Here is a 26,472-nt window from a genome sequence, read left to right as displayed (position 1 = left end):
CAACCAGACCATGGCACTGAGTGCCACGTCTAGTCTTTATCCTTAAACACCTCCGGGGACGGCGACTCCACCACCTCCCTGGGCAGGCTATTCAAATATCTAATCAGTTTTCTGTGAAGAATTTCTTCCTAATGTCCAACCTAATCCTCCCCTGGTGCAGCTTAAGGTGTCCGAAGCTGTAGATGGGGATGGTGCACAGTGGATTTCTGTGCTGGCTCTCAGTGCTGTCTGTCATGCTGGGTTGCTGTCTTGGGCTTCAGGACCTGTCTGGGCAAAGCTCTCAGTCCTTTTGCCTTCCTTCTGTCTTCTGGCTGTAGAGTGGTGTCTGGGACACTGGTGTGCTTGGTACTTTTTGGACATAAAACATGGAGGGGAAGTGGGAAGAGAATTCTGTCCTCGACGAGTTTGTTAAGGGAAGAGTTGCTTTTCTGGAGTAACTTGCACTTGAAATTCATGCGGGCCATAATTAAGATCATGCTTGTGTCATGTGGGGTGTCCTGCTTGGTTCTTAAGTGCAGGTGCATTTAAACTTGTAAATGAAGGCTGGGAGATGGTGGGGATGCCTAGGGGAGAGGGAAGGTGGGATTTCCTTTCATTTCAAGGTTGATTTACATTGCTTATGATGGAAGAATATATAGTAGTAGAGTATGCTAACAATTGTAGGAAGCAGTACATTTTATTATGACATTCTAGAGACTTTCATTAAAGACACGCTTCTATCTAATTTTTAATGCAAATACAGTAAGAGTCCAGTAGTTGTGTTACCTGCATCACCTTTAATATAAGCCTCAATCCTGCAAACACAGGCCTTGCTTTGTTGTTTTTGATCAGAATTATTGAGGTTATGTCGCTTTCACTACATGTTTCTATGACTCCTTTGTAATTGGCCAGAACACTTTTTTGGGAAACCTTGAGGGTGGTACAACTTTGTCTCATATGGTTGCTCTACTGACTTTCATAAAGGAGTCTACTTTGGCCTTGGTTAGGGATGACATATTTCTGGCAAGATGACAAAATTATTAGAAAGTCTTGAAGCAGAGAGAGCTTCTATTACCATTTGAAATTCGTATTTCCAAATGAATAAAGGTGTCTTTGGAAAGCTCAGGCTCAGTCGAGTGGAGGATTGTCTTAAATTCTAGATTCTTTTGGCTCTTAATCTTTTCAGTTAGTGTATAATTTCATATGATAGATGATTCAACTTGCTTTATATTCTCTTATCCCAGAGTCACACTCATAAATAGTTACTTCAGAAAGCCTAGAACTGCTTTGGGACAGTTGCTGTGGAAAGGGAGTATTACCCTTTCAGCTGACCAATCCCTTAAAATCTTGGAATTCTGCAAGTTTCTCTAATTGTGATGAAGCCTCTGTTGGGCTGGTTGATACAGCCATTAAAATAATTGAATACTGTTGCAAGGTAAGCCCTAATCCTATTTGTAGTGTTTTGAACACGTTTTTCTCAGTAAGCCCATTTTTGGGTCACAGTCTAGGGCTCTTAGCCCTTTCAAGCAAATAGGATTAGGACTTTTTTGAGTTTATGTTCTTAAGACTCTGCCTGAAATTAAGGAATTCCAGAAGCAAATTAACATTGTTGTGCCACTTCCAAGTGAGGAAAACACAGGATTTCAGTTTTACAGTGGTCCTTCAGCCTTTGCTGTGTGTTCTTAGATGTGTTCTTTTATGCTTCTTAGTCAAAAGAAACATGGAGGTGCATGTATGCAGACACCCCCAAAACTGTGAGTTTGTGGTGCAAGGGTACAAATGATTGCTTCATATCTAGGAGTTTTAATCTGCTTTCAAAACCAAGGTCACGTTTAGGCTACACTGAGAACCTGATCATTCCTGTGGAAGTTCAGAGTGGTCATAGAATTGTGGGCCTCTACAGAGCAGACTTTATTCCATTTACGGGTGAGCTGCAGGTGTTAAAGGTTTGAGTAAAGTTTTCAGGCAGTTGAGTTTCTGGAGGTTGCAGCTGTCACTGCTTCGTTTTCCCTCTGAGGAAAATAGTGTAAGTGGTTATTCTAGGAACTTGGTGATTCTGATCATCAAATATGGTGAAGTAATTCATCTGCATTCTGTAACTCATAGTTACTGGTTTCCTCCTTCACTCTCTAATGCAGGAAGAATTAGTAATGGTCAGAAATGCCATGATGGCCTTACAGTAATGTTTATTTTTGTTGTGAAATGAAGACTTGGGGGCCATTGAAATCACTTATTGTCAGAATGCTATTTTTACATTAAAGTAGAATCTACAAAACTATATTACTATATAGCTGATTCAGTAAAGTCTAATATTCCAACATGAGTTGAATGTTATAGTTTTATATTTCACATAAAAGTTACAACCAAATAATATGCTTTGGCCTTGATAATTTTTGAGGTAGGATGGGAAGAGTTTTGTTCAGCAGTTGAAAGCACCATAAATCTGTTTTTTGAATTATACAGTTGCTTCATTTACGTGACTAAATCAGAAAATGGTTTTGATAGTTGGATACAGTGTCAGAGAACCTTACTGGCTCATTTCCCCAAAGCTCGCATGAGAACTTTCTTGCTGCAGTTCTTGAGCAAATTTGGCTGCTCAGGGATTCTAGAAGGAAAGTTTGGCCACTGTTGGATCTTATCTGCAAAGCAGTGTTTAATATTAACTGGGATCATGTGGTGGGTTTTTTTTTTCCTTTTCATTTAACTTTTTAGCTGGGTTCCAAAGACAACTTCAGTTCTTGTGAGGAATGTATGTCCCATTAAATTAAAACTCTTGCATTTAAAAGGCATATTTCCAATAGTGAAAAGTTCTTTTCAGTCCAGTAGCAAACACTGTCTGATGTGGTAGGTAGACAGCGCTTTGTCTTCACAGTTTTTGGGCCTAATTTCTGTTTTGTCTGTTTGGATTCTTTGTGAGAGTTAGTGATGTAAATGATTCCGGCAGTGAAAGGAACAATGAAAACAAAAGATTATTTTCTAGTACTGACTGGTACTAACAGTGTTTTCTAGCAAACAAACATGTCTTTTTCTATAGTGAATTTTCATTCCTTAGAGGATTTCTAAAATTAGCTTCTATATCTGGGCTATTACTTTGCATTTTTAATGTTACAATGGAAATTATTTATAATTAAATCTTGTTAGATTTTTTCAGTCAACAGGTTTTCTTTGCATTTGCTTTTGCATATTTACCATTTCTAATTGCCTGTATTTCCTGTCCTCCCCATTTACATCCTTTTACTTTCTCCTGTAGGCAAAGCTTAATTTTCAGAAAAAGATTTTGCAAGAGAGGTTTCCCACTCCAATTTAAAGAATTAAATTTCATCATGGCTTTCTTTAAACCAGTACCAAATGGGTTTTGTTAATCATATTGTCTGACTGCAAATAAAATTTTAGACATATGGTGCATCCCTAACAAAAGCCCGTGATAGGACTATTGTAAAAGACTCTTAAAGTAATGCTTTACATACCTGCTTGTGTGGTTTAATGCTCTGAAAAATCTGTTTTCCCTGGTTCTTGGCTTTCAGGTTGAGGATGGTGGAAGGATGAGATAGGAAACATACTTTTATAAAAAACTCTGTAATATTAATGACTGAGCCTTCTATTAAAAGTAGTCTCTATTGTCACTGAAAGTGTTCAGTTTTGCTAAAAGTTTCTCATCTTGTGGAGGCAGATATTTGTTTATTGGTGTTTGTTGTTGAAATAATTCTTTATTGGACTGAAGTAATTGTTTTCTTTATCCTTGTCCCTTTATGGCTACTGACCTTCTTAAATTGTTTTCAGTCTTGCTGATTTCCTCATCTAGCAATTGAAGGCACATACCTGAATTGTTATAGTACTTAGCTTAATGTTTGGCATCAACAAACCAATTAAAATGGGTTTCCTTTTTCTAACCAAGATCAGAGGAATAATTATGGCCATTTTGGACTGAGACTTCTTGGCTGAAATGGCTTTAAGGCAGTAGTTAAATTGAGAGTCTTTGTGTGATGGAACACTTGACATACTTTTCTAAGTTGCTTTTTTCCCCTGCTTTGTACAGTGAAGTGTTGGGAGTTTTTCTCTGTTCAAAGGCATGGAGCTGCTATCCCTACTTAGCTTTGTGTATGTCTTGTTCTTTTCTAGATAAGAGCTTGTTCTGAAGGGAGGAGTCATACAGGTTGTTAATTCTGAACTTCTGGATTAATTTAGTGCAGGACTTAGCTGTGCTGCCTGGTTTTGAGTCCTGTAGTCTTTCTTCTATATTCCTGTTGAATATTCTCAAATTTGTATAATTTTTCCTAAAGCACGAACCTGGGAAGAAAACACAGCAGCACAGCATTGCTCTCCTGGTAATCACAGAATAGGTCAGGTTGGAAGAGACCACAGTGGGTCACCTGGTTCAACCTTCCTGCTCAGGCAGAGTCATCTTGGAGCACATGGCACAGGATTGCCTCCAGACTATTCTTGAATATCTCCAGTGAGGGAGGACTCCACAACCTCTCCAGGCAGTCTGTTCTAGTGCTCGGTCACCTGCGCAGTAAAGAAGTTCTTCCTCATGGTCAGGTGGAACTTCCTGTGCATCAGTTTCTGCCCATTGTCTCTTGTCCTATTGCTCAGCACCACCAAGAAGATTCTGTCCTGGCTCCATCCCCTTGGCACCCTCCCTGCAGATACTCAGACACTGATAAGGTCTCCTCTCCAGACTGAACAGGCCGAGATCCCTCAGGTTGTTCTTGTAAGGGAGATGCTCCAGTCCCTTAACTGTCTTCATAGCCCCCTGCTGGACCTCCTCCAGGAGCTCCTGGCATTTTAATGTAGATGGCATTGATAAAAGAATGATGTGAAGAGAAGGGATGTGACAATTTGTGCATCAAGGACTTAACATTCTTCTAGTGAAAGTATTGCAGTGAAATTCATGTTCATTCAGCTTTGCGCAATTCTGAGGTTGTTTTCAGAGCTGTTGTCTGGTGTTATAGAAGATCCTTTATGTTGAAACATGGTAATTAAATGGTACAGTTTCATTGTAAGTTTCTCTGCTTGAAGAAGACAACTATTAAAAGGGCAGGATGTGCTTATGGAAAGAACAGAACTCCTCACTTAAGTGGAGAAAAAAAAAAGGGAAGGCGAGTAATATAAGAAGCTGCTGTTCAAACAGAACTTTGTCTTCTTCTAGTCTTTTCTCTTAACCTCAAATATTCAATGAAGAAATGAAAGTAACTTCAACTATTTTCAAAATAAGGGTGACTATCTGGTCAGTCTTGCTCATTCACATTTTCCCGAAGGCCTTTTAGCTAAAGGAATAAAGAGGGCTGATTGTGACCTCTTCTCCTTGCTATTGTCACTGTTACTCTCTCATGTGTAGCTTAGAATTTGGATTTGATGCTCTGGTAAATATAAAATTTGCTAAGTAGATTACACTTTATCTGTCTTGCTTGGTTTTTACACAGCTTGCCAGTTCAATGCAAAAGTCTTGCAGCATTCCAGTTTTTCTTCTTCCACAGGCTGTGGAACTATTCTGTGATGCAGAAAGATTTTAATCCCTTGGACTAAGGGAATAATCAGGTTTCTAAGCTTCTGGACTATGAAATGTTTCACAAAAGTCTGGCACTGCTGTTACATACATGGATTTCAATAGCTTTTTCTGGCAAAAGTAGCTGTTAATGCTGTTCCTTGTGTTACCTTTAGAGCAAGTGGTGTGTGTTCCAAATACTTCATGAAATTCTGTTCTTTATGGTTTTAAATACAGAGATGTCCATCTTCCTGAGGTGAGGATGACTAACTTTAGTGTCTTAGTGGCATTTCTGTACGTGTGAAGAATCAAGCACCTAATTTTCTGTTGAGAAAATTACCAGTATATGTTTACAGGTGTCATGAGTGGCTAGGCTTGGAGGTTGTCTGAGGTAAGTTACTTCAGTTTATAGTTTCACTTGAATTTCCATTTGAGTGTCCCTCAACTTCTGTTTTCCTTTCTGGCTTCTTAATTGTGGTGCAGGATGGATTTAAATTATGTGTTGAGAATTCCAAATGTCTTATTTTCTTTCAACTGATTCTGATTTAACTCCAGAAGTTTCTAATAACACAGGAACTACAGTCAAGTGTTTCAGGAATGATTTAAATTTAGAAACATTCATATTATTTCACAGCACAGTTTGAAAACAAGTTTCCACATGTCTGTAAAATTGTGACGTGTACAAATTTCAAGAGAAATTCCTCCTCTGAACTGACTCATTTTTAATCACTGGGTTCTTGGAAGGACTCCAGCAATTTCATATCACTCTGCTTTATATGTGAGATAAAACATCTTTTTCTTGTTCGCTTTCTCATTCTAAATTTTACTTGTTTTGTAGCAAGAATGGGATAAATCAGGTAAAAGTCACACAGTAATCAGTACTCCTGTTGTTGGTCTTGTTAAGCTTACCTGATTCAAATACTGGCATTCTGCAAGTGCTTGTGGATGCACAATTTTACTACTTATTCCCCTTGGTTTAGTGTGTTGTATTGTATATATATAAATTAAGGTTACATACTCCTTGTTGAGAATATTCAACTATCCCTATCTCTGAATCCAGCTTGCTTCCCACTGGTGGTGGAAGTTTGGATAAAACATTTTCTCTGTTCCTCTTTTATTTTCTTAAAATATTCACAAAGTTAAATTTCTATATTTATTTAAATATTATCTAAGTTCAGAGTTTGAGAGAATTTTTGGTGGCTGAGAAATGTGTTCTGAGGCTTGTTTCACATAATGATATCTCAATTTTTAAGTTAGTTTGATACAAGATGCATAGTTATGTCATTTTGACAGTTGTGCTCTCAAACAGATACTGAAAGCAGAGAAGAGAGCCTCAGAAAGTAGTGTGAAAGGTTGTCTTGTCAGGTTTTTACAGAATCACAGAGTATTCTGAGTTGGAAGGGACCACAAGGATCAAGTCCAGCCCTTAGGTGAGTGGCCCCCACAGAGATCAAACCCACAACCTTAGCATTACATGCATTACCAGGCTCTAACCAACTGAGATAATCTCAGGGTCCTGGTGGTGGGTTTTCTCTTCAAGTACACAGGATCCAAATCCCTTTTATAAATAGGATATACATGGGACTGTTCTCAGCAAAATACTTGGCTGATGGATCAACTGTGGTCACTCAGAGCTGGAAGCTAGTGCATGTTAGAGGTTAATAAACTAAGGTGAAGTAAGGTACCTCAGGCACTGGAGACACGTAATGCTGATGTTAAAGTAAATATTTGATCTCACAAAGCCCTGGTTTGCTGTGGCTCTGGGTGGGTAGGTATGCCTTGAATAGCCCATGTACTGCAGTGAATAAGGCACAGCACAGAACAACCACTGTGCTATGGCTGAGAGAAACCAATGCTTCTCTTGCTTTACCTGGCTGTGGATGTGACAGCTTAGTTACTGTATATGACAGTATCTCTGAAGGGATTATGAGTTGGAATGCATGCTACATGAAAAGAGGCTGTGGAATCATTCTACCCTTTAGAGTTTTCAAAACATGACTAAAAAGAAGTTCCTAACCTGTTTGAACCTGAAAGTTAACCTTGCTGTGAGCAGAGAGGAATTAGGACTCAAATGATTTCCTGCAGAAATCTTCTTCAGTGTTAATTTTTCATGCTTTTCACTTGAAACTAAGTACTGTTAGCTTTTCTATGTCCACACCCTAAATCATTGGGGGAATAATAAAATTTCAAATGAGCAGCCGAGACTACAAATTTCATACCTATAAATTTTGCAATCCATCTGTTGACCTAGAGCCACAGGGAAGTTAAGCACTTCAATCTTGTGCTAAGTGATCACTTTACTGGGCTTAGTCAGACTTTAGGGAATCAGCTGTCTTGTACAAGTATAGAAATGATGAGAGAAGGAACTTAAATAGTTACAGAGGTTTTAGTGGATTGCAGGCTTTTGGGCAGAGAGGAGCAAGTAGGAGGCTAAGATTAAGGAAAGCATGATTTAACTCTAGGCTAGTCTAAGGAACAAGGTAAGGAAGTGGGATGGGATCAAGGGAAGGAGAAATTTGGAACCTAATGAAGAGGGAACCCAGTAGACAATGTATGTGAGAAGCAGTCAGGTGTGAAGAGATGCGCTGGGGGAGTGCAACTATAATAACTCAGTGGATGGACACATTTAAAAGTGGTCTATTCTTACAGCTATATTGACTAATTTGTGACAGGAAACACTATAAATTGAAAGGCAAGTAAAATAGGTCATTTCTTTGCATGTAGACCAGTAAAACAACACATATTGACAGAATTTAATGGTGTCGTTCTCTTAACATTTTCCTCAGAGCTAAGTTGATTGAAATATGCATCCTCAAACCATCCAGTCACAGTTCTGAGTAGTTTAATTGTGATGGCTCTGAAAGTAGTTATTTCAAATTTGTTGCTGCTGACAAAGGAATAGTCTTGCAGTACATGAAGATTAACTTATTTTATTAATGATCAGTATTAAATTCATGCTTACCTTGGAAAAAAAAAAGAATTATGTCAATAGCTTAAAAATGTAAGTTTGGTTTGTTTTTTTTTTTTTAGTAGTTAGCAAAGAGATGTGTATCAGTGTCTGTTGCATTCAGAAGCCTGTTTCTATCATGGGCTCGTGATTTACATTCTGTTTATACCAATTTCTCAGATAGAGGAGCATTGTTTTAAAAACTGAGCTTTTGTTTAAGCATATCTACAATAGGAATAGGTCCACTTGGGCATTTGTATTTTACAAGCTTCCCCGTTAAAAAATTTTAAAAAAAGAGCAGCAACAACTCCTATTTTATCTGAAGTATTTCCTAAAGCTGTTATCCTGTTGCTAGTGTGGTGCAAGAAGAGTTTAAGTCTTAGGGACTTTTATACTGCTCTAGAGTTGCATGTAGTTTGTGTTTGATAGGGTAACAATTTACAATAGGTGGAAACAGTGCAATTTTTTTAGAGAAAACAATTTTGTTTATTGCAGTTATGTATAGCACATGGTCAGAAATAGTAATTTTAACATTTGTTGTCTGACAAGCTGATGACTGTAAGCATGAGCTGGTGATGCCTAATGTACACATTCATCAGTACAGAGATTCTTAGACTATATAATAATTCATGTTAATTACAAAAAACTGGTTTTAGGAAAATTACACCAGTTCTACAGGTACCTTCTTGGTTTCTAATGTTTTTTTCTTTGAATAGGAATCACAGAAAATGTTTTTCTAGTGAGAGTAATCTTGTAGTGTCCCTAAATAGCATCACAGCAGGTTTCAATCAATTTATTATGCTCTACCTTGTTTGCTTAAATTTGAAACTGCAAAAGAAATCCAATGTACCTAGCAGATACTTATATACATACTTAGCAAATCTCTTCATGTTTTTCTAGCAAATGCTATGTTCTTACACTAATTTATTTATTTATTTGCTAGATAAATCAGATAAATATGATTCTCGAGATGTGGAAAGACTTCAGCAAGATGATAAATGGGTTGAAAACTATCTGATTTGGCGTCATGATGTTGTGGATGATACTTTAAAGATGATTGATGAAAGCTTTCAGTGGAGGAAAGAATATACAGTTAATGGTAAGCTGTGTTTATATAATGATTTTGAAGCTGTGTGTTGCTTTCCTATGGAAATACAACTGACTTCTATATGTAGTTTCATTAAGCATCTCTTAAAGGTCTTGCAAGTAACACAGCTTTTTTTTTTTTTTTTGTTGTTGTTGTTTTGGTTTGGTTTTAATTCTTACTCATCTATCTTGTTTTGTCTCCTCGCAGTTACTTGAGTCCTAAAAAAAAACACAACCAAACAAAACCCCCACAGCAAACAGAGCTCTCTTGTTCATTGTAGCAGCACTACTCTGGCACACGCAGTAGAATAGATCTCATTTTTGTGCTGTGAGAATGTTTTGAAGGCGAACTCTATCTACAGGACTTCACAATCTGAATTAAAAGTTAGAGCGAGGGGAGGAGGGCTGCAAATATGAGCAAAATAAATATTTGCAGCATTTTTTTCTTACATAGATTATTTTATTCTTATTTCTCAGTAAATAGATCCTACTCTGTAGTGTGAGTGGAAGAAGATAGATTTCAACTGATCTCAATATTTGCTTTACTAAAGGCCTCAGAAAGTGGTTTCTGAAGATATTTTTATATTTTGTAGCTAGATCTTTGCATTTTTAGAGACTTAACATGTTAAGTTGCGATGCGATTATTAACACAGTTACTGAAATAATATTTCATTTGGCTTTGCAGACTTGTCAGAATCTGTCCTTCCAAAATGGTTATTTGAGATTGGCGCTCTCTTCCTGCATGGATACGATAAAGAGGGCTATAAATTATGTAAGTTATACAGACTATAATTTAAGTCATTCATCCTGATTTTCTCTGTGGCATTTTAGCATCTTTTTGAAAAATAAATCTCTTAAGAACAGAAGTAGGTACATATTGGCAGTTTTGGTAGAAATGGTATTTTAGTAGCCTGGAGTATTTCTTTGGATCACAGAAAGGGAATGGGTAAACTTTGTCAGCAGTTTTAAAAAATCATAAACCTTCATCCTATTTATAATGCAGTTTTTAACTTGCCTGTGTAAGCTCATTGTTTTTGTCTCCACTGTGGTGAGTGTATGGCCAGGATAAGTGTTCCTTATTATAGTGCATTGTCAGTGCTCTTCTAGCAGCTCTCGTTCTTTTGTACTTGCAGTGGTTCACGGGAAGGTCTGCAATGGTTTTCTTGTTTTGTTGATGATTTTTTTTTCTTTATGTCAATGGAATGTTCAGAAACAGCATGTACAGCTGAGAATTGTTGGAGAATGAACTTTGAAGCTGTGTGATTAACTTCTAGTAATGAAAGAGTAAAATTTGTAGGCATGCAGTAAATATTACCTGAAGTACTCTTGATTTTTTTCAATTGTGTATGATAGGTGATCAGTATTATTTTCTCTAAATAAATCTGTTGTAATATCTCACATATTTACTTTTAATTAAGCTTAAATCCTGTGAGACAAAAGAGGCGTTTTAAACAAATCACTTTCCAAGCCTCGTGAACCTTGAACTCATCTTGAACCTTGGGAGGGGGGAGAAACCCAAAACTTTAAGTCTGAAACTTTGTTTTTCCTTTTTTTACAAGGGCTAGTTTATAATTCCAGAAATACAGTCATTGCTGTAAAAGATTGGTTTGTTAGCATGTTTTAACAACTAATATAATAATTCAATGTATGTTCTCTTTAAATAGAGGTTTCTCTTAAAAGTTTTGATATTAGTCTAGTTAGTATATTATTTAAATGTTAAAATGTTCTCTTCTTTACATGATGGTTTTTTTGTTTCACTTTTACAATTGGAAGTAAAAGACATGGAGAAGAAATATGGTTTTTTCACTGATACTTTTTAAGTTTCAGGGAGAATAATATTAAGAGTGTACCTAAATTACTTTCTGGCTTGTCTAATTTTGATATCATAAAGATACTAAACAGGAAGGCTACTCTTCACATTACTACCCCAAATATTTCTTTTATCACTTCACTGTATAATCAGTAATTTGGTCTCAGGCATTTTTATAAAGCCTGTTACTTTGAATTATACTTGTGGGGTTTTTTTTGAAAAACAAGTTTCTGTATGACTAATCTAGTTTTATTCCAGGTGAATATGTATTGGGCTTTCATTTAGACAATATTGCTCACCTTTTGAAATTTTTCAATTTATTTTAGAAAGATCAGTTGCTTTTTCTATAATTCATAATGCATATATAAGTAGTTTTTCAAAACACATCAAGTACAATGCTGTAGAAAACCTAAACAGAAAAAGAAACATAAATTTTACAACAGCACATAAAATACATCCTGAATATAATGTTATGTCTTAGGACCACATGATTTAATTTGAAATTATGAAATTATAATCTAGATAAGTAGTCTTTAAATGCATGAAAAGTATTTTTCCACTTATGTTTCTTCTGGGGTGTAATTCTTTGTATTTTCAGTTTTTGAAAAGTTTGATTTATAAAAATGTGAGGAAGGAAAGGGGAGTATGTGGAGAGGTATGCAGTTGTTTTTCTGGCTGATCAGTAGAAATGCAGAAGACAAACTCAGAAGTGTTAATAAATTTCACTGGGTCCTGTATAGCTATTTGCATAATGTTTTCTCTTGGTTTGGATCTGTTTCAACTTTTGTGTGTGTTCTTCTCCAAGTTTGGTTCAAAGTGAAACATCATACAAGAGATCCTAAACAGCAACTTGACAAAAAGAAACTGGTAGCATTTTGGTTAGAACATTATGCCAAAAGAGATCATGGAAAGCCCTTAACAGTGGTATTTGACATGGCTGAAACTGGAATCAGTCACATAGTAAGTATTTTTATTGCCTTTTCCTGATTGCTTTTTTAATTATTTAACCTATGTTCCCAGAAAAAGGGAAGTCCCTGTACAGTCCTTGATATCTAAATAATGTAACGATTGTTGACATCAGTGTTATGTTGGGCTTTTTTCCATGGCATGAGCAGTTTCCAAAATAGTTTGTTACATATTAAACTTTGTCTTCTGCAGCACATGGAAAACTTTTGCTTTTAGTTTGGTGATCGAGCTGAATCTAAGGTGTTTTAACGTGAAAGATGGAGATTCTGCCTTTCATTACGTATTTATAGATTTATTGTAATAACTAAAAATCTCGTAGATTTTCTATAGGTCAGAAAAATGGTATTTCTATACAATATTGACATTTTTCTTACCCAGTGCCATGCTGTCCTGTTATTACAGAAATGGCTAAAACTTCATCTCGTTCTTTCTTTGTGGTTTTTTTTTTTTGTTGGTATGGCAAGAATGCATTTGAATATAAGAAAAAAACAAAACAAACAACAAAAAAACCAAGAACTTTTCTACCTTCTGCGGGCAGGATAGTTTGTGTTGCATTAAGACCTTGCAACTGTGCAGCACAGGGTCACAAGCTTATGAGAAGATATTTTGACGAATCACAGGATCACAGAATATGCTGAGTTGGAAGGGACCCACAAGGATCATAGAGTCCAACCCTGAGCCCTGCATAGGACCATCCTCAAGAGTCACACCATATGCCTGAAAGTATCATCCAAACACTTCTTTAACTGTGACCAGTTCTCTGGGGACCCTGTTCAGTGCCCAGCCTTCTGGATGAAGAACCTTTTTTCTAGTATCCAACCTAAACCCCTCCAACCATAACTTCAGGCCATTCCCTCGGGTTCTGTCACTGGTCACCACAGAGAAGAGATGAATGCCTGCTCCTCTACTTTCCCTCATGAGGAAGCTGTAGATTACCATAAGATCTCTCCTCAGTCTCCTCTTCTTGAGGCTGAACAGACCAAGTGACCTCAGCCAGGACTTGTATGGCTTTCCCTCAAGACCCTAAATAAGTACTTTGAAAGGGAGGATCAGTGTTCTTACTCTTATCCGTGCTGTGAGAGCTGTCTATCCACGTTCCTAATGGCAATACTGGAGCTATGGTTTTGTATAACAAGAATAAAGGACTGTAATAATTTCCTTGATGTGAAAGATCAATTTGATTTAGGTTTTATGGAGTGTATTTTGAAGCAACTTCTTTCCAGTGTCTTTGAGAATCCCAGAGGCACAATCTCAGCAAGTGCTGTCCCTAAGTACAGCACTGTCCCTAAGTGTCCCACTGTACAGTCTTCCTTTACAGTTGGTACATTTATCACAGAACAGGAATATTTTTAATGGCTGTTTATAGGCATGTAGAGTAGTTAAGTTTTATGTTAAAAGAACTAGGATTTCCAAGTTCTTTTCCAGAGTGTGCCTCTTTTTTGTTCCATTCCTATGGACATCTACTATGTTGGCTTTTATCACTGGTATGCAGCTGATAATTCTAATAGCTCATATCGTGTTGCACCAGGTCAGGTAACTAGAATAGGTGCAGTTATTGAATGGTCTGTGAAATCTGTACTTCTAATTCCAGACTTTCATCGAAATACTGTATCTGTCCTTCTGCTAATCTGATAGAGAGTGGCATCCTTGTTAATGGAGATTCTGGTCGTTACTTTGGAATCCATCACTGTGTTTATCCTGTTAAGTGAAAGATGCTGCATTTAGTACAAGCAACAGACAGTTGAGATAAATGCCTCTATTAGAGGCTACCTTTTGCCTCTAAAGATGCCAAACTATCAGTTAGTTTCTAGTTACTGAAGCTACTGATAAAGCTTTCAAGCTTTCAAGTTGTGGCTTGTCTTCTTACACAGTATTTTGGGTTTTTTCACCCTGTCCACAAATGTTGTAGCAGTATGTTTACATTGCTCTAGGAACCCATTCTCCATAGCATTTTTGCTGTTACAACAGGCTTTAGATTCTCAGTCAGAAATGTTTTGTGCTATTTCTGAAAGTGTCTGCCCACAATTTCTCTGCATACCACGAACTAATACTGAAACAAAAAATCCTCTTTAAATGAAAACTGTTTGTTTGGTTTTTTTTTTCCCCTTTGGAAATATTCTGCTGAGTGTGGTAGTATATTGAATAATGTGAGACAACTATTGGAGGGATGTTTTGGTATATTTAGTGCTTTTCCATATAATATTTTAGAGAAGCTTGACAGATTATCTTAGTGCTAAAGGTTTACTTTTCCTGCACATCTTAACTCGTATTGATACTCTGCAGTAGTTTAGATACTTAAGTTATTGCTCCGATCATAAATCTGACTTCTTTCCTATTTCCTAAAGCGAAGTTTGGCCACAATCCTGCAGCAGTTTAATGAAGTGAAAAGCACTGCATTGCATTTTGATGTTTGTAGTCTGTGTAAAATTAGCATATGTTTGATTACAATATAAGTATCTTGTGGTATTCTTAACTAAACCTGTATTTCTAATGTTTTGAATAACATTGCATTTATGCTGTGATTTTACTTTAGGACTTGGATTTTGTTCGGTTTATTGTCAACTGTTTTACAGATTATTACCCAAACTTCCTCAGTAAGTATTGTATATTAAATATGAACATTGTAGACTTCTGTTATAAGAGCATTTCATAATATGACAGAAGATGGGGTAGACTAAGGTTTTTGCATATTCTTTCTTGGGTAACTACATGGAACATGTGGATGTTACAGAGTCAGAATATTTTTGTGTCCATAAGTCAGCACAACTTCATAAATAAATTTTACATTCATCAAAAATCAACTTTTTATGAAGTAATAATCTAATATGTTTTTATATATTAAAAATTAATATAAAGATATGTTAGAAATGAATTGGCCTGTTATTTCCATTGCTTGTTGGTACTTGAGTAGAAGCTTTACAAACCTACATGACAGTTTGTATCCTTTAGAATTCTTCAGGGGATGAAGAATGAATAGCTATAGAAAATTTGAGGGAGCAATGGCTTATTCTGAAAACAAGTTAGGCATGTTTGTGTGCACACTTGGATAACCCAGCTTACTTACCTGCTAATTTTTTTTATGGATAGGCAAACATGGAGTAGCTTTTGCTAACTCATCTTAAACATGTTATAAATTTTAGGTGAAAATGTTTGTGAATATTGAAATTCTGTACAGAAACTGCTTAAACTCTGAATATTAGATTTTAGCTTACTGCTGAAAGTTTAAAAACTTTGATCAAATATCAAGGCAAGTGCAACACTGTTCTTCTTTTTTTGACATTCAAGAGAAAATTTTGGAGCACTTCCAAGTATTTTCAAACTTATATGCTCAAACGAGGAATATTTGGAGAAAATGGATTTGCAATGATTCACAGTACTTGTTTCTTTGTGAAGAAGAGGTGCTGAATATACCAGTTAAACTTTTTCCTGTTCAGTAGTTGCTTTTCTAGGTCAGGTTGAGATCTTGCCTTTCTTTGCCTTACTTGAGAGATTAGTTATTAGTAACAATATGTCAGAAAAGTAATATCCCAGGAAGTATATAAACAGTATGGAACTTAAAATTTTATTATCTCTTTTCCAAGCAAACAGCCATTGTTTTTAAATAGTAATAGCAATAAGCTTATACAACTTAAAAACAATTATACAAAATTGCTTTTACAGGGAAGGGAACGTGGAGGTGTCTGAAGTGAATATTGGCTTTTTACATTAATATTATTGCTGTGCTTACTCTTAAACAGAGAAATACCTAACACTTGGCATTCAGATTTTATTTTTTCTTTTCAGCCAAGATAGTAATATTTGAAATGCCATGGATAATGAACGGTAAGTTGTTGTTTGTTTGTTTCTTTCTCTTCAGATTGTGATAACTCTTAAAATGTAGAGGCAAAAATTTTCTGCTCTGTGTAGATACAGGTGAATGGTGTAGATACAGTTCTTCCTGGGCTAAATTCCAGGACAACAAATCTGTCAGTTATTAAATCAAAGATACTTTTTCCATTTTCTCTGTAAATACTCTTTTCCTTACACTGTTTATCCCCATTATAAAAGTACAGAACCTGCTCTGAAAAGTGTGTTAGAGGATGTAGCTCACTTGTGTTGTGTAAGATCTACCAGTACGGAGAAAAAAAAATCCTACAGAAATAATTAGAAACCCCAACAAAACCCCTTTGCTGACAACTTATGTGTACTCTTTGGTTTTTTTTGTTTTGTCTTTAAGCTGCTTTTAAAATCGTGAAGGGTTGGCTTGGCCCAGATGCAATAAGCATGTTAAAGTTCACAAACAAGAGTGATGTACAGGAATACATCAGTGGAGAGTATCTACCACCTCACATGGGTGGAACTGTGAGTATATTAACATTTCATGCCCCTTCTGTGATAAATTGAGACACCTATATAAATTCCATATGTGAAGTTGAGAGTTGGCACTTCACAGATGTGAAATGTTTTGAAATTGTTTTGCCAGTGATAATTTGAAAATATAAAATAGGTTAACTTCATAAGAATTTGGCATCTGGCAGTCTTAAACAGAAATAATTTTTCTGAATCATTCATCCACTTACAAGTCACTGGAAGTCATGTAGTTTTTCAGACCTTTTTAAGAAAAAATGTTTTAAGTGCATTCTTCCTTCTACTTTTTTCCTACCTGATGAATTACAGATAGTGCTGGTTTATTAAACAAGTTCTATGAACAGAAAGTAGGTTTCATGGCCCTCTGAGAGTTGTTGTCCTGCTCTAAAGCTATGATTCACTAAAGACAGTTATATTGCAGTTATTCTTTGTTGTCTCTAGGGCTGCATTTTAAGACATGGTTGAAGATTCTTTTTAAAGAGTGCAGTAGAGCTCCAAAGTGTATGGTACAGGCAGTATCACTTTAGCAGAACCAGAATCCTATTCCAGTACAGTCTAAAGAGTGGAACACCACAAGCATGTTGCACAACAGGTTTCACTTTTCACAAAGCTAGTAGACTAGTTTGCATAATCTAGTAGATTAGTTTGTGTAATCTTTATAATAGGATTTGCAGAAAAAGGATGTTTTTCCTTTAAAGTTTTCATAGGCCACTTATGGTAGCAGAAAAAACCCACTGCAGGGAAGTTACTTTTAATTGTTCTTTTTCTACAGTTTCTTTTCTAAAGTATTTTTGATGTTATGACAGTAACAATATGGAGAAAAGGATGGTTATGGTTCAGCAATAGTAGGAGAGTCCATCTTCCTTTGTATATAAATTCAGGGGAAAGTTCAGGTGGTCAGAGCATATGAAACTTGTTTGGGGAATATAAAAGAATATCACCGTAGGAATTACCTTGCCTTTTTATTTGACTGAGATTAATAGCCTCTGAAAAGTGCTTTTGCATGAGATTTTTGAAGAAAAGATAACCTTTTTCTTCATGAAAATTGCTGTACTTCAGGAGTGGATATTGAGGAAAGAGCTGATGATGTCTGAAGTGGCTTCAGTAAGGAATTGGATGGGGTTTATTAGTGGTTCTGGGCTTGGCTGCTATGGTATTGTCCTACTGTTGCAATAGAGGGGCAGGGTTTTTTCATCCTTGGAGCTGAATATCTCCAGTCTGCTTTTTAGACCATCTTACCTTAGAGTTATGTCTTTAAAGAAAGAATTTATGACTTTGCTAAATATTCTTGTGAAGCATCTGACTTGAGTACACAATCTTAGTTATCCCTAATACTGCCTTGGTCCTGAAAGGTCTCATTGATTGTTGATCAAGTTGGTTCTATGTTGCCCATCTTCTGAGAGCATTAACAACTTTCCTAGTCATGGAGGCATCTTATCCAAACCATTCATCTGGGATAATAAGTTCCAGTGGCAGAAATAAAAAATAGAAGTAAAGTTGCTTGACTCCAGAGGTTTTGACAATTTCAGAAAAACAGCTGCATCTCTGCGTAATAAAAGCTCTGTATTTTGAACCAGCACATACTTTGTCTAACTACTGAGTTTCTTTGTTGTTTAGCCACTCAATGGGTGTTTTGAGCTGTTAACCTGTCATAATTTGGAAGAATTGCTAGCTAATACTGAGACTCCAGAAATTGTGCTCCTGATCTTTCTTTGGAAGATGTCTTCAGTGTATACACTAAAGCAGGATTTTTGCAGCTCTCACAGCAAGGAGTTTTTCAGTGACCAGACAACAGGAAACTTAATGACCTTTTCTCAGAATTTAACTTTTCTTGATGTGATTAACCTTGGCTCCTCTTAAGGCAACTAGATAGAGTACATTCTTCATTATTAGTTGTTGTCAGGCCTGGCTTTTTTTTAAACACAATATCTGACCTGCACAAATTGATTCCCCTGCCACAAATTCTCCACTCAAGTGTTTGGTTTTGTTTGTGAGGATTTGGGCTTTTTGCCTCCTTCCAGTTCTCTTTCTGTCATCTTTGATTTCCACGTGTTTAGTAACAGATCTTCATATTTGCAGCTACCATAATGCCACTGAAGAGCCCAGTGTGTCTGTGCATCCTTTGCATTCAACGCAGCAGCCATAAGACTCTCATCCCCTTTGTGCTCTGTCCCCTAGTAGGATCCATCTTTAAAGAGCCAGGTCTTATCAGATGTAAGCAACTAGTGGAGCAGGTTTTTTGGCTGGTTACCTTGGGGAGATAGGAAGAACATAAGTGCAGTCTAGGTATCCCAGAAGAATGTTAGAGACTAGTTGTGGAAGTAACAAAGAAAAATCCATTTTGGAAATAGAATGAGTAATGTTGAACTTGGAGTCAGTGATTACTTTGTTAATTAAAGGAACTCTTCTTTGTCTCTATTGGAAGACTCCAAGCTTCAGTGTCTCAGTGAAGTTATCTTTAAGTATGTTTTGTTTTAACTCAGGGTCACTCAAAAGATGAATCAGAGACTTTCCTTAGTTTTAAAATCCTTCAATTGACTGTCAACCAACTTAGAAAGGAGGAATATTGCACGCTTGATTTTAGACAACTAGTGGACAAAGGTATCTGTCTAGTATCAAAAGAATTAACACTAATTATGAAAAACAAACTTGGATTTTGAAGGACTTTGGAATATAAATTTAAGTTTCATTCAAGTCCTCACCAGGACTGTGGCTATTACCATACTGCTGATCCATACATGCAACACACAATGTTCCTGGCTTTGAGTTGTTATTGTCTATAGTGCACAGAGGTGCTCTTTGTAGCAGATTTGTCTTGGAGAGGTTGTCAAAATTGTCCAAATCTAGCAGCAAGCTAATGTTAACCAGTCCGGAAAATTAGGGTTAGGTGCTCAAGAGCCACCTGCTAATGGTTTTCATTACTGATAAATGGATACTCAGTGTTTTCCTAGTTTCCTAATCTATTGTATCCCACATTCTACCATTTCCAGTGACATGGATGATGGAACAGTGCAGTTCTTAAGGCGTACACACTTTTGACTGACCGAGAAGATTCATTGCCTCTTCAATAACATTTTGTGCCAGACTGATGTACAATGTATACCCTCATACAGAACATGTAAACACAGTAGGGTTTTAGTTTGTGGATTTACCCTTTGTCAGAAGAGGGATTTAACAAGGATGGATTGATCAAGATTCTACTGGTGCCAGTATTGAACAATGTGTGCAACTAGAATGCTGTGATCTTCACCTGGCAATCTGAATTAATAGCCCATAGCTTGTGTTCTTGGAAGGACCTTATATATGTCATGATTAACATATAGAGATGACTAACATTTTTCATGTGATTTTTGTGGCCACTGTGTACATGTAATCTTAGAAAATAGCACTACTGTGTTTAAGCTGTCTATACCACAGTTGGCAAACCTGGTAATATAAAGTCTATAGATCTTTAGATTTAGATAAAAGAGAGCTGTAAGTCTATAGAATGGATGTACAAACATGGGATAAATCTGTCTTGTTTACCTGTCTGAGGTTTTTACCCTGTTAGCAGATAAACCCATGTCACTGAAACTTACGGGCTGTGACTTTGAGTTATCCCAGTGATGAGAGTTCAACTGCTGAAGCAATCCAGTACCAGGGATTAATGAGGCCAAGTGAAGTGTGCAGCAAAATTGACTTCCCTTTATTCAGGTCACTTTTGTCATATGCTTTTCATCACATGCTAGAAGGGAGTAAAAAGGCTTTTTATCAGTTTGGCCAAGGAAGCTGGATATTTGTCTTGTATTTGCAAATGGGGGTGCCAGTATTCTGGAGGCTTGCTGTAATATTTCTAACAATCTGGAGTCTTAGTCTTTTCTTCTAATAGTAGATTAGTCTGTAACTGATGCTTAAAGCTTGTCCTTCAAGTCCTTAATAGGATATTGTTTGAGCTGGTGGATACCTGTTTCATTGACCTAAAGGTCTTTGTTGCTACAGCCGGAAGAATAGGAGAGGTTTACACCTTGATTATAGATGATAGGAAGTATGCTGTTTTGTTTGTACTTTCTTTGAGTGGTCCCATCATAAGATTTTTCCCTTTTTTTCCCTCAACCTCACATTATTCCTTGTTTTGAGAAAATGTACTTGCTTGTGGAGAGATCTCTTGGAACACCTTTGTAACTCCCTGCTGGATATGTAGTTTTGGAACTGTGGGCACTGCTCAAGTCTGCCTCACAGGAGTCAAAGCTGTGTTAGGGGTTTTTTCCACTGGAAAAGCTGCCAGACTAATTCAGTTTACTTGAAGTTTAAAACTGTTTGAAAATGCAGTAGGCACAGAGATGCCTGTTTAAACACTGTTTCTAACATTAGATAAAACTGTTTTGAGAATATTAAGAGAATTTCTAGTTAGCAAAAACTGTTTTTTACTGGTCATTTAATAGAAAAGATACCTTTACTGTGATCATTGAGAACTTTAACATGCTGCTTCAACATTACTCAGATGTCTTAAATATGTCTTTAAGTTGATTTGGCATTCCAAAGACTGAGGTCTGACTTGCAGAGGATGTGCTAAAGGTCCACACACTAGGTTAAGGTTCAAGGATTATTTGGGGTTGTTTTGTGGTTTTGGATTTTATTTCCTTTTCTAAAATGGCCATTATGAAATGAACATGCAAAGAACAACTGATGTTGTTCATCACTTTTGGAGTGTTTTTAGAAATAGCTGTCATAAGTTTTAAACCACATCTTCCAGAACTGGGAAGAGAACTTCAGCATTAAGACTCCAAATGCTGATTCTTGATACACCAGCTTGAGCAGTTCTGCTCTAACTATAAATAACGGTTCCAGTTGACTGGCTTCATTGGACAGTATTTATTTGTCTATTGATGGCAAAATAAAAATTACTGGTAAGTGTCAGCTTTCTGCACAGCGGTACAATTTAAAATGGGTAATTGAAACATACAAGTAATGTGAAATAAAAAAAATTGATAGTATTTCTGTTTGAAAAATCCTGGAGAAGGCAATTCTCACACTCTTAAATAACCAACTGTTCCTTTAAAAATCTTTATCTTTTAGGATTCTTTCAAGTACAGTTATCCTCCACTGGTTGATGATGATTTTCAAACTCCTTTATGTGAAAATGGGCCCATTACTAATGAAGATGAGCATGAAAGTAAAGAAGAGCTAGATGCAGACACCAAGGAGATGGGAGAGCTGAATGAAGCACAAAATCTTAATCAGAAAAAGGTATCTATGAAGACTTAAACAAGACTGGCTAAATGGTTACAAAGTGGGACAAGAGGCATATCATTTTGGTTATTTGTCTTTGTTTCAACTTTTTTAACATTTTGTTCTGTCTTCCAATTTGACAAAAGAGACTAGTAAAACTGAGAAATTATACTCACATTTCAACCTTGGCTCTTACTCTGTTAGGACAAGTTTGATACTTCAGAGTGTGTAAAATGTGTACCAAATACTTAGTCTATCTCTTGGAATATAGTGAATTGTAAAATTAAAAAGGGGTTTGTTCTTCTGCTTTCAAAAGTTATGTTTTTCTATTTGGTTTATTTTTAATCTTGGGGTATTTAGTGGTGTGCATCTTGAAATACATCTAGGTTTCTGAGTTGCTTAAATCAGTATGTACATGAGAAAATATTAAGTTAAATATTTATACTGTATTGGTTGTTAATTTTTTTCTTAAATTATTGATAAAATCTCAAAGTATAAAGGTTTTCATTTTTTCTCAGGAGAAATTGTATTCCTACTCCATCAGTCCTGTTTTACGACATAATCTTCCTGCAGTGTTGTTTATCCAGAAATAAAGGCATTGTTTTATTTTTTTTTTTTTTTCAAGTTCACATGAAGTAATGTTTAGGAATATGCAGTGATAATCACAGAGGATATTGCTGGTGAAAATAGTAGGAAAAATCTGAAATTCACCACTTTAGTGCCATAATTAACTTTGGAACATGCATTGCAAAACTTCTGTTTAATGGAGTAGAATACTTACACTTTCAGTTTCATTTACTGTTCCAAGTTTGTCAGAATAATTTGAAATATGCAGCTCACTAAGTAGTCCAGTTGTTCTTTGCAGCTTGACCAGCTTTTTAAAAGAAAAAAGATAATTTCACTGACCTTAAGGTCAAAAGGAAGCATTGCATAACAATGATGACTTCCTGACCATTAGACTCAGTAGCTTCTTTTGCTTGTAGTATATTTTCCAAGTTATGATTCTCTGATGCAGAAATACAAGCAACTCCTGTTCAGTGTGTGAGTTGCCTTTGGTGCTTAATAAGCCTCACTGTTAGTTTGTTTGTTTGTTTTTAATTTTTCTGGCTGACCTAGCTTTTTTTTTTTTTACTCTTGAAATACCATAAAACAAATAATTCTGTTTTATACAGTGTAATCAAGTTGCTACTCAATTGCTTCAGTGAACTGTGATTGACTTTTATGTTCATCACATGTCAATTAGCCTTAAGGCACTTTTAAGGCCTTACCGTTAACACAGCTCTAGAATTTCAGATCAAATCTAGTTTTTGGTACTGTTTCTGTAAAAAATAGGTGGTTTTCCTTAAACTCAATTCTTGTATTTAAAAATACTTGCTCTTTCTTCTGCAGCAAGTGCACCATTGTTTGCCACTTTAGTGTTATGATCTCTTCTAAAATGTTTTTTTTAAAAATGCTCCCTTATTGTCTCAGAATGGTTGGCTTTTCTTATTTCCAAGTTAACTACTTTTAGTTGACTAATACCTATTTATATATCTAAATATAAATACTCAAATTTTTTGTAAGGCCGCCTTCAAAATTAGTGTGTTTCAAGTGATCTGTGAGAGATCATTATCTTCATTTTTCTATACTACAGGTCTTTTGCTTTCAGACTCTTGTCCCCTAAGAATTCATCTGATTTATTTAATATATGTAAACCTCCTCTTATCCCATAGAAGAACCTGTGTCTTTCCACAGAGTATAGGGAACCGTGAGTGATAAACTTGGTTAGTAATTGCCTGTGCAGTAGATGCCTCCACCTTTGTGTTCTATAGTTATATTTCCTCTGGTAATGTTTGTAGAACAAAGCTCAGCATATAACTAGTGCACTATATATAGACACTAACCTTTTACTATAACTTTTATATAATTATAAGAAAAGTTGCTTTGTGATTTCTTTTTATAAAGAATATAAAATTTTGTATTCTTCTCATTTCCATACTTAAAACTTGCATGAACTGAATTCTCTTCGTGTCTCTTCTCTGTATTTTAAGTGGAATAAGAAGGAGACTAAGCAAACTCTTCAACCAGCTGAACTTGAATCATGATGCCACTAATTCTTTCAGTCTTCTGCATTCCCCCCTCCACCTGAGTTCCAGAGTTCTGTTGTTTTTTTGGGGTTTTTTTGTGGTACCAACATGTCCAGGCCTACTGACATGTATTTTCTTAATGTCATAGAGGAAAACCCTCAGAACCTAAGATACCTGCAGTTTTGGATGCACCAATTCAATCAGCATTATTTCATTTATGTTCTGCAATACTTCAGAGTTTCATCTAAAAGTAATGAAGATATGTTTAGCAGCTCTGCAGTGTGATCAAGTGTGGAATTGCTGCTGTGTTTTCTGTTCAGTGTTGCAGTGATTGTATTGGGGCGTCTGTTTCAATTGAAAAGTTTTGCAGTGGATGAATAATACCAGTGCTTTATTGTCTTTAAACATTTGAATTACTATAACTTAGTGTGTCTGCAGTTTTCAAAAACCGACTTAGGCATGAGGAAAATATATGGGGGGAAAAAACAAAGCAGAAGTTTTGTTTCATGCATGTTTGTTATGTTTTATAACTTCTATAGCAAATCACTTTCTTCAGTGGACTTCAAGCAGCTTTGGAGAATGAATACATATTAAGCTTGGTCTGTAATATGTAAATTGTTGAAATAAGCCTCCTCATATTGTTTGAAATGCCTGCATGATTCTGTAGTGTGTAATCCAGGTTGCTAGTTAATCATTGTAACTATCATTTTTACTCAGATGAATTCTATAGAACACATTTCCAAATCAGAGGAAACTGACAAAACAGAGGTCAAACCAAAAAATGCAAAGAAAGCATTAACTACTTTTAAAGGACCTTTATTACATATCAGGTAATAATAATTTTCCTCAAGTTTGTTGGGTTTTTTGTTTGGTTTTGTTTTTTCTTTTTTTACAATGTGCCTTGGACACTTGAGTACCGAACTAGTTGGTTTTCAAAATAAACTGGGTTTTCAGACTATTAGAGGAAAACAAGTTATAAGCATCTTTTTAAGACTGATTTTTACAAAGCTTAAAGGATTTTCTGGTTTTACATGTTTTTAGTGGATCTTTTTGTCACCATAGGCATTCTTTTTGTACTGATAAGTCTGCATTTCATAGAATTGTAGAAATGTTTCATTTATATTGAGAAACCATTTGACTTAGTTAAACCTGTGCTTATCTGTAAATGAGAGCAGTGGTTTTTGTTTGATTGCATTGGCTTAAGAAAAAACAATGCTTTACCAAGAGCTTTCACTGTTAAGTCTTGATTGAATTCTTTTACCTTAAGATGGTATAAATGTCTACACTAGTAGTTTGCACCATTTAAACTTAATGAACAGGTCCAATTTATTTTGTGTGGAAAGTACTCTATATAAATGGCACATCTGCCCAGAAGTTTTTGTCAAAGATGCTTACATCTTGCAGTTAATTTGCTTTTTATCATTAAATTAGGAAAAAGAAACCAATTAGCCAATATCACTTTTTCTTTTCACTGCCTTTCAGATCAAGATGCTTGTTTAGAATTTAATTTAGATGTTAACTTTTATTTTCACTTACAGTTTGCTATTAGATGAATGAAGAAAAATATCTGATATTTAGGTAATTTCTTAGCTAATTTTGTAAGTGCTGTAATGAATTAGATTTGGAATGAATTTGAATAATGACATGCTCATTAGCTTAAATTATTATGTATGTGTAAATTTTTCCTAATTTTGAGATGAAAAGCCTCCTCTGTGTAGCTGTAGTGTCTTGTGTGGCAGGACAAAGGCACAGACAGCAGAACTGTGATTTTAAAAAGATGTAAAAAATTTTCTGGGACAATGACAAAAGGAGATGTCTTCTTTCACCCACTTTTTATTAAAAAAAAAAGGGGGGGGGCAAATATCATAAGCAGACAACAAAAAAAATTGCAAACAAGCAAAACTAACACTCAACCCCCCCCACATACCTTTTTTTTTTTCTCAAAATATTTCAAGCTGCCCTTGAATATAAGGGTTGCAGTTGATGTAAACTACATGAAAGAGCAAACTTAGTAAAGTATAAAGGTGTCAATACTTGTAGCCTTGCAGTCATGGAAAATAAAATATTGGTATCTCCATTGTCTTTGTTTGTTTTGTTTTTAAAGTAGACTCCTGAGTGCAGTTGTTGCTCTTCATCAGTGCTGTATCTCTGTAGAAACCAGAACTACTTTTCATTTCCCTGCAATGATTTTCAGGACACTGAAGTTGATTGAACTGATAACAAACAGTGCCATTTATAACCAGTTGTGGGCACCTATGGCAGTGACTGTAAGCTCTGCCCCTGTGATTAACTTGCATCTTTGCTGTTCCCAGCATTGCCTCTGGAGCCTGACCAGGAATATGAGGCACTGCAGCTCTAGCACCGTGAAATTGTGGACCAAAGCTGGGTCCTTGTGTTTTTTGTGTTTGTAGTCACACTCACAGAGGTGACTCCCTCATTTAGACCACTGTTGTATTTGCCTTGCATACCTTACAAGAAAAGGCTGGCCTCTGCCTCTCCTCCCCAGTAAATGACTTTGGTACAACACAAAGCAGCCATTTACTTTCACTGTCTGGCAAAGACCAGCTCATGTGGTGTC

General features: G+C 36.0%; 1 protein-coding gene across 2 annotated transcripts in view; it reads left to right on the top strand.

Annotated features, from left to right (window-relative positions):
• Positions 1-26,472, top strand: part of MOSPD2 (motile sperm domain containing 2) — a 32,703-nt gene that overhangs the window by 569 nt on the left and 5,662 nt on the right. For both annotated transcript variants that reach the window (XM_027639598.1, XM_027639609.1), the window contains exons 3-10: positions 9,355-9,510; positions 10,183-10,269; positions 12,113-12,267; positions 14,807-14,867; positions 16,057-16,095; positions 16,490-16,614; positions 21,676-21,846; positions 24,612-24,724. In XM_027639598.1, the coding sequence (XP_027495399.1) occupies positions 9,355-9,510; positions 10,183-10,269; positions 12,113-12,267; positions 14,807-14,867; positions 16,057-16,095; positions 16,490-16,614; positions 21,676-21,846; positions 24,612-24,724 (907 nt within the window). The remainder of the gene's footprint in view (positions 1-9,354; positions 9,511-10,182; positions 10,270-12,112; positions 12,268-14,806; positions 14,868-16,056; positions 16,096-16,489; positions 16,615-21,675; positions 21,847-24,611; positions 24,725-26,472) is intronic.

Source organism: Corapipo altera, unplaced genomic scaffold (genome assembly GCF_003945725.1).
Source record: "Corapipo altera isolate COAL_440 unplaced genomic scaffold, ASM394572v1 0, whole genome shotgun sequence".
NCBI classification, from domain to species: Eukaryota; Metazoa; Chordata; class Aves; order Passeriformes; family Pipridae; genus Corapipo; species Corapipo altera.
Note: the sequence above shows the minus strand (reverse complement) of the source record. Positions and strands in the feature narration are given on the sequence as shown.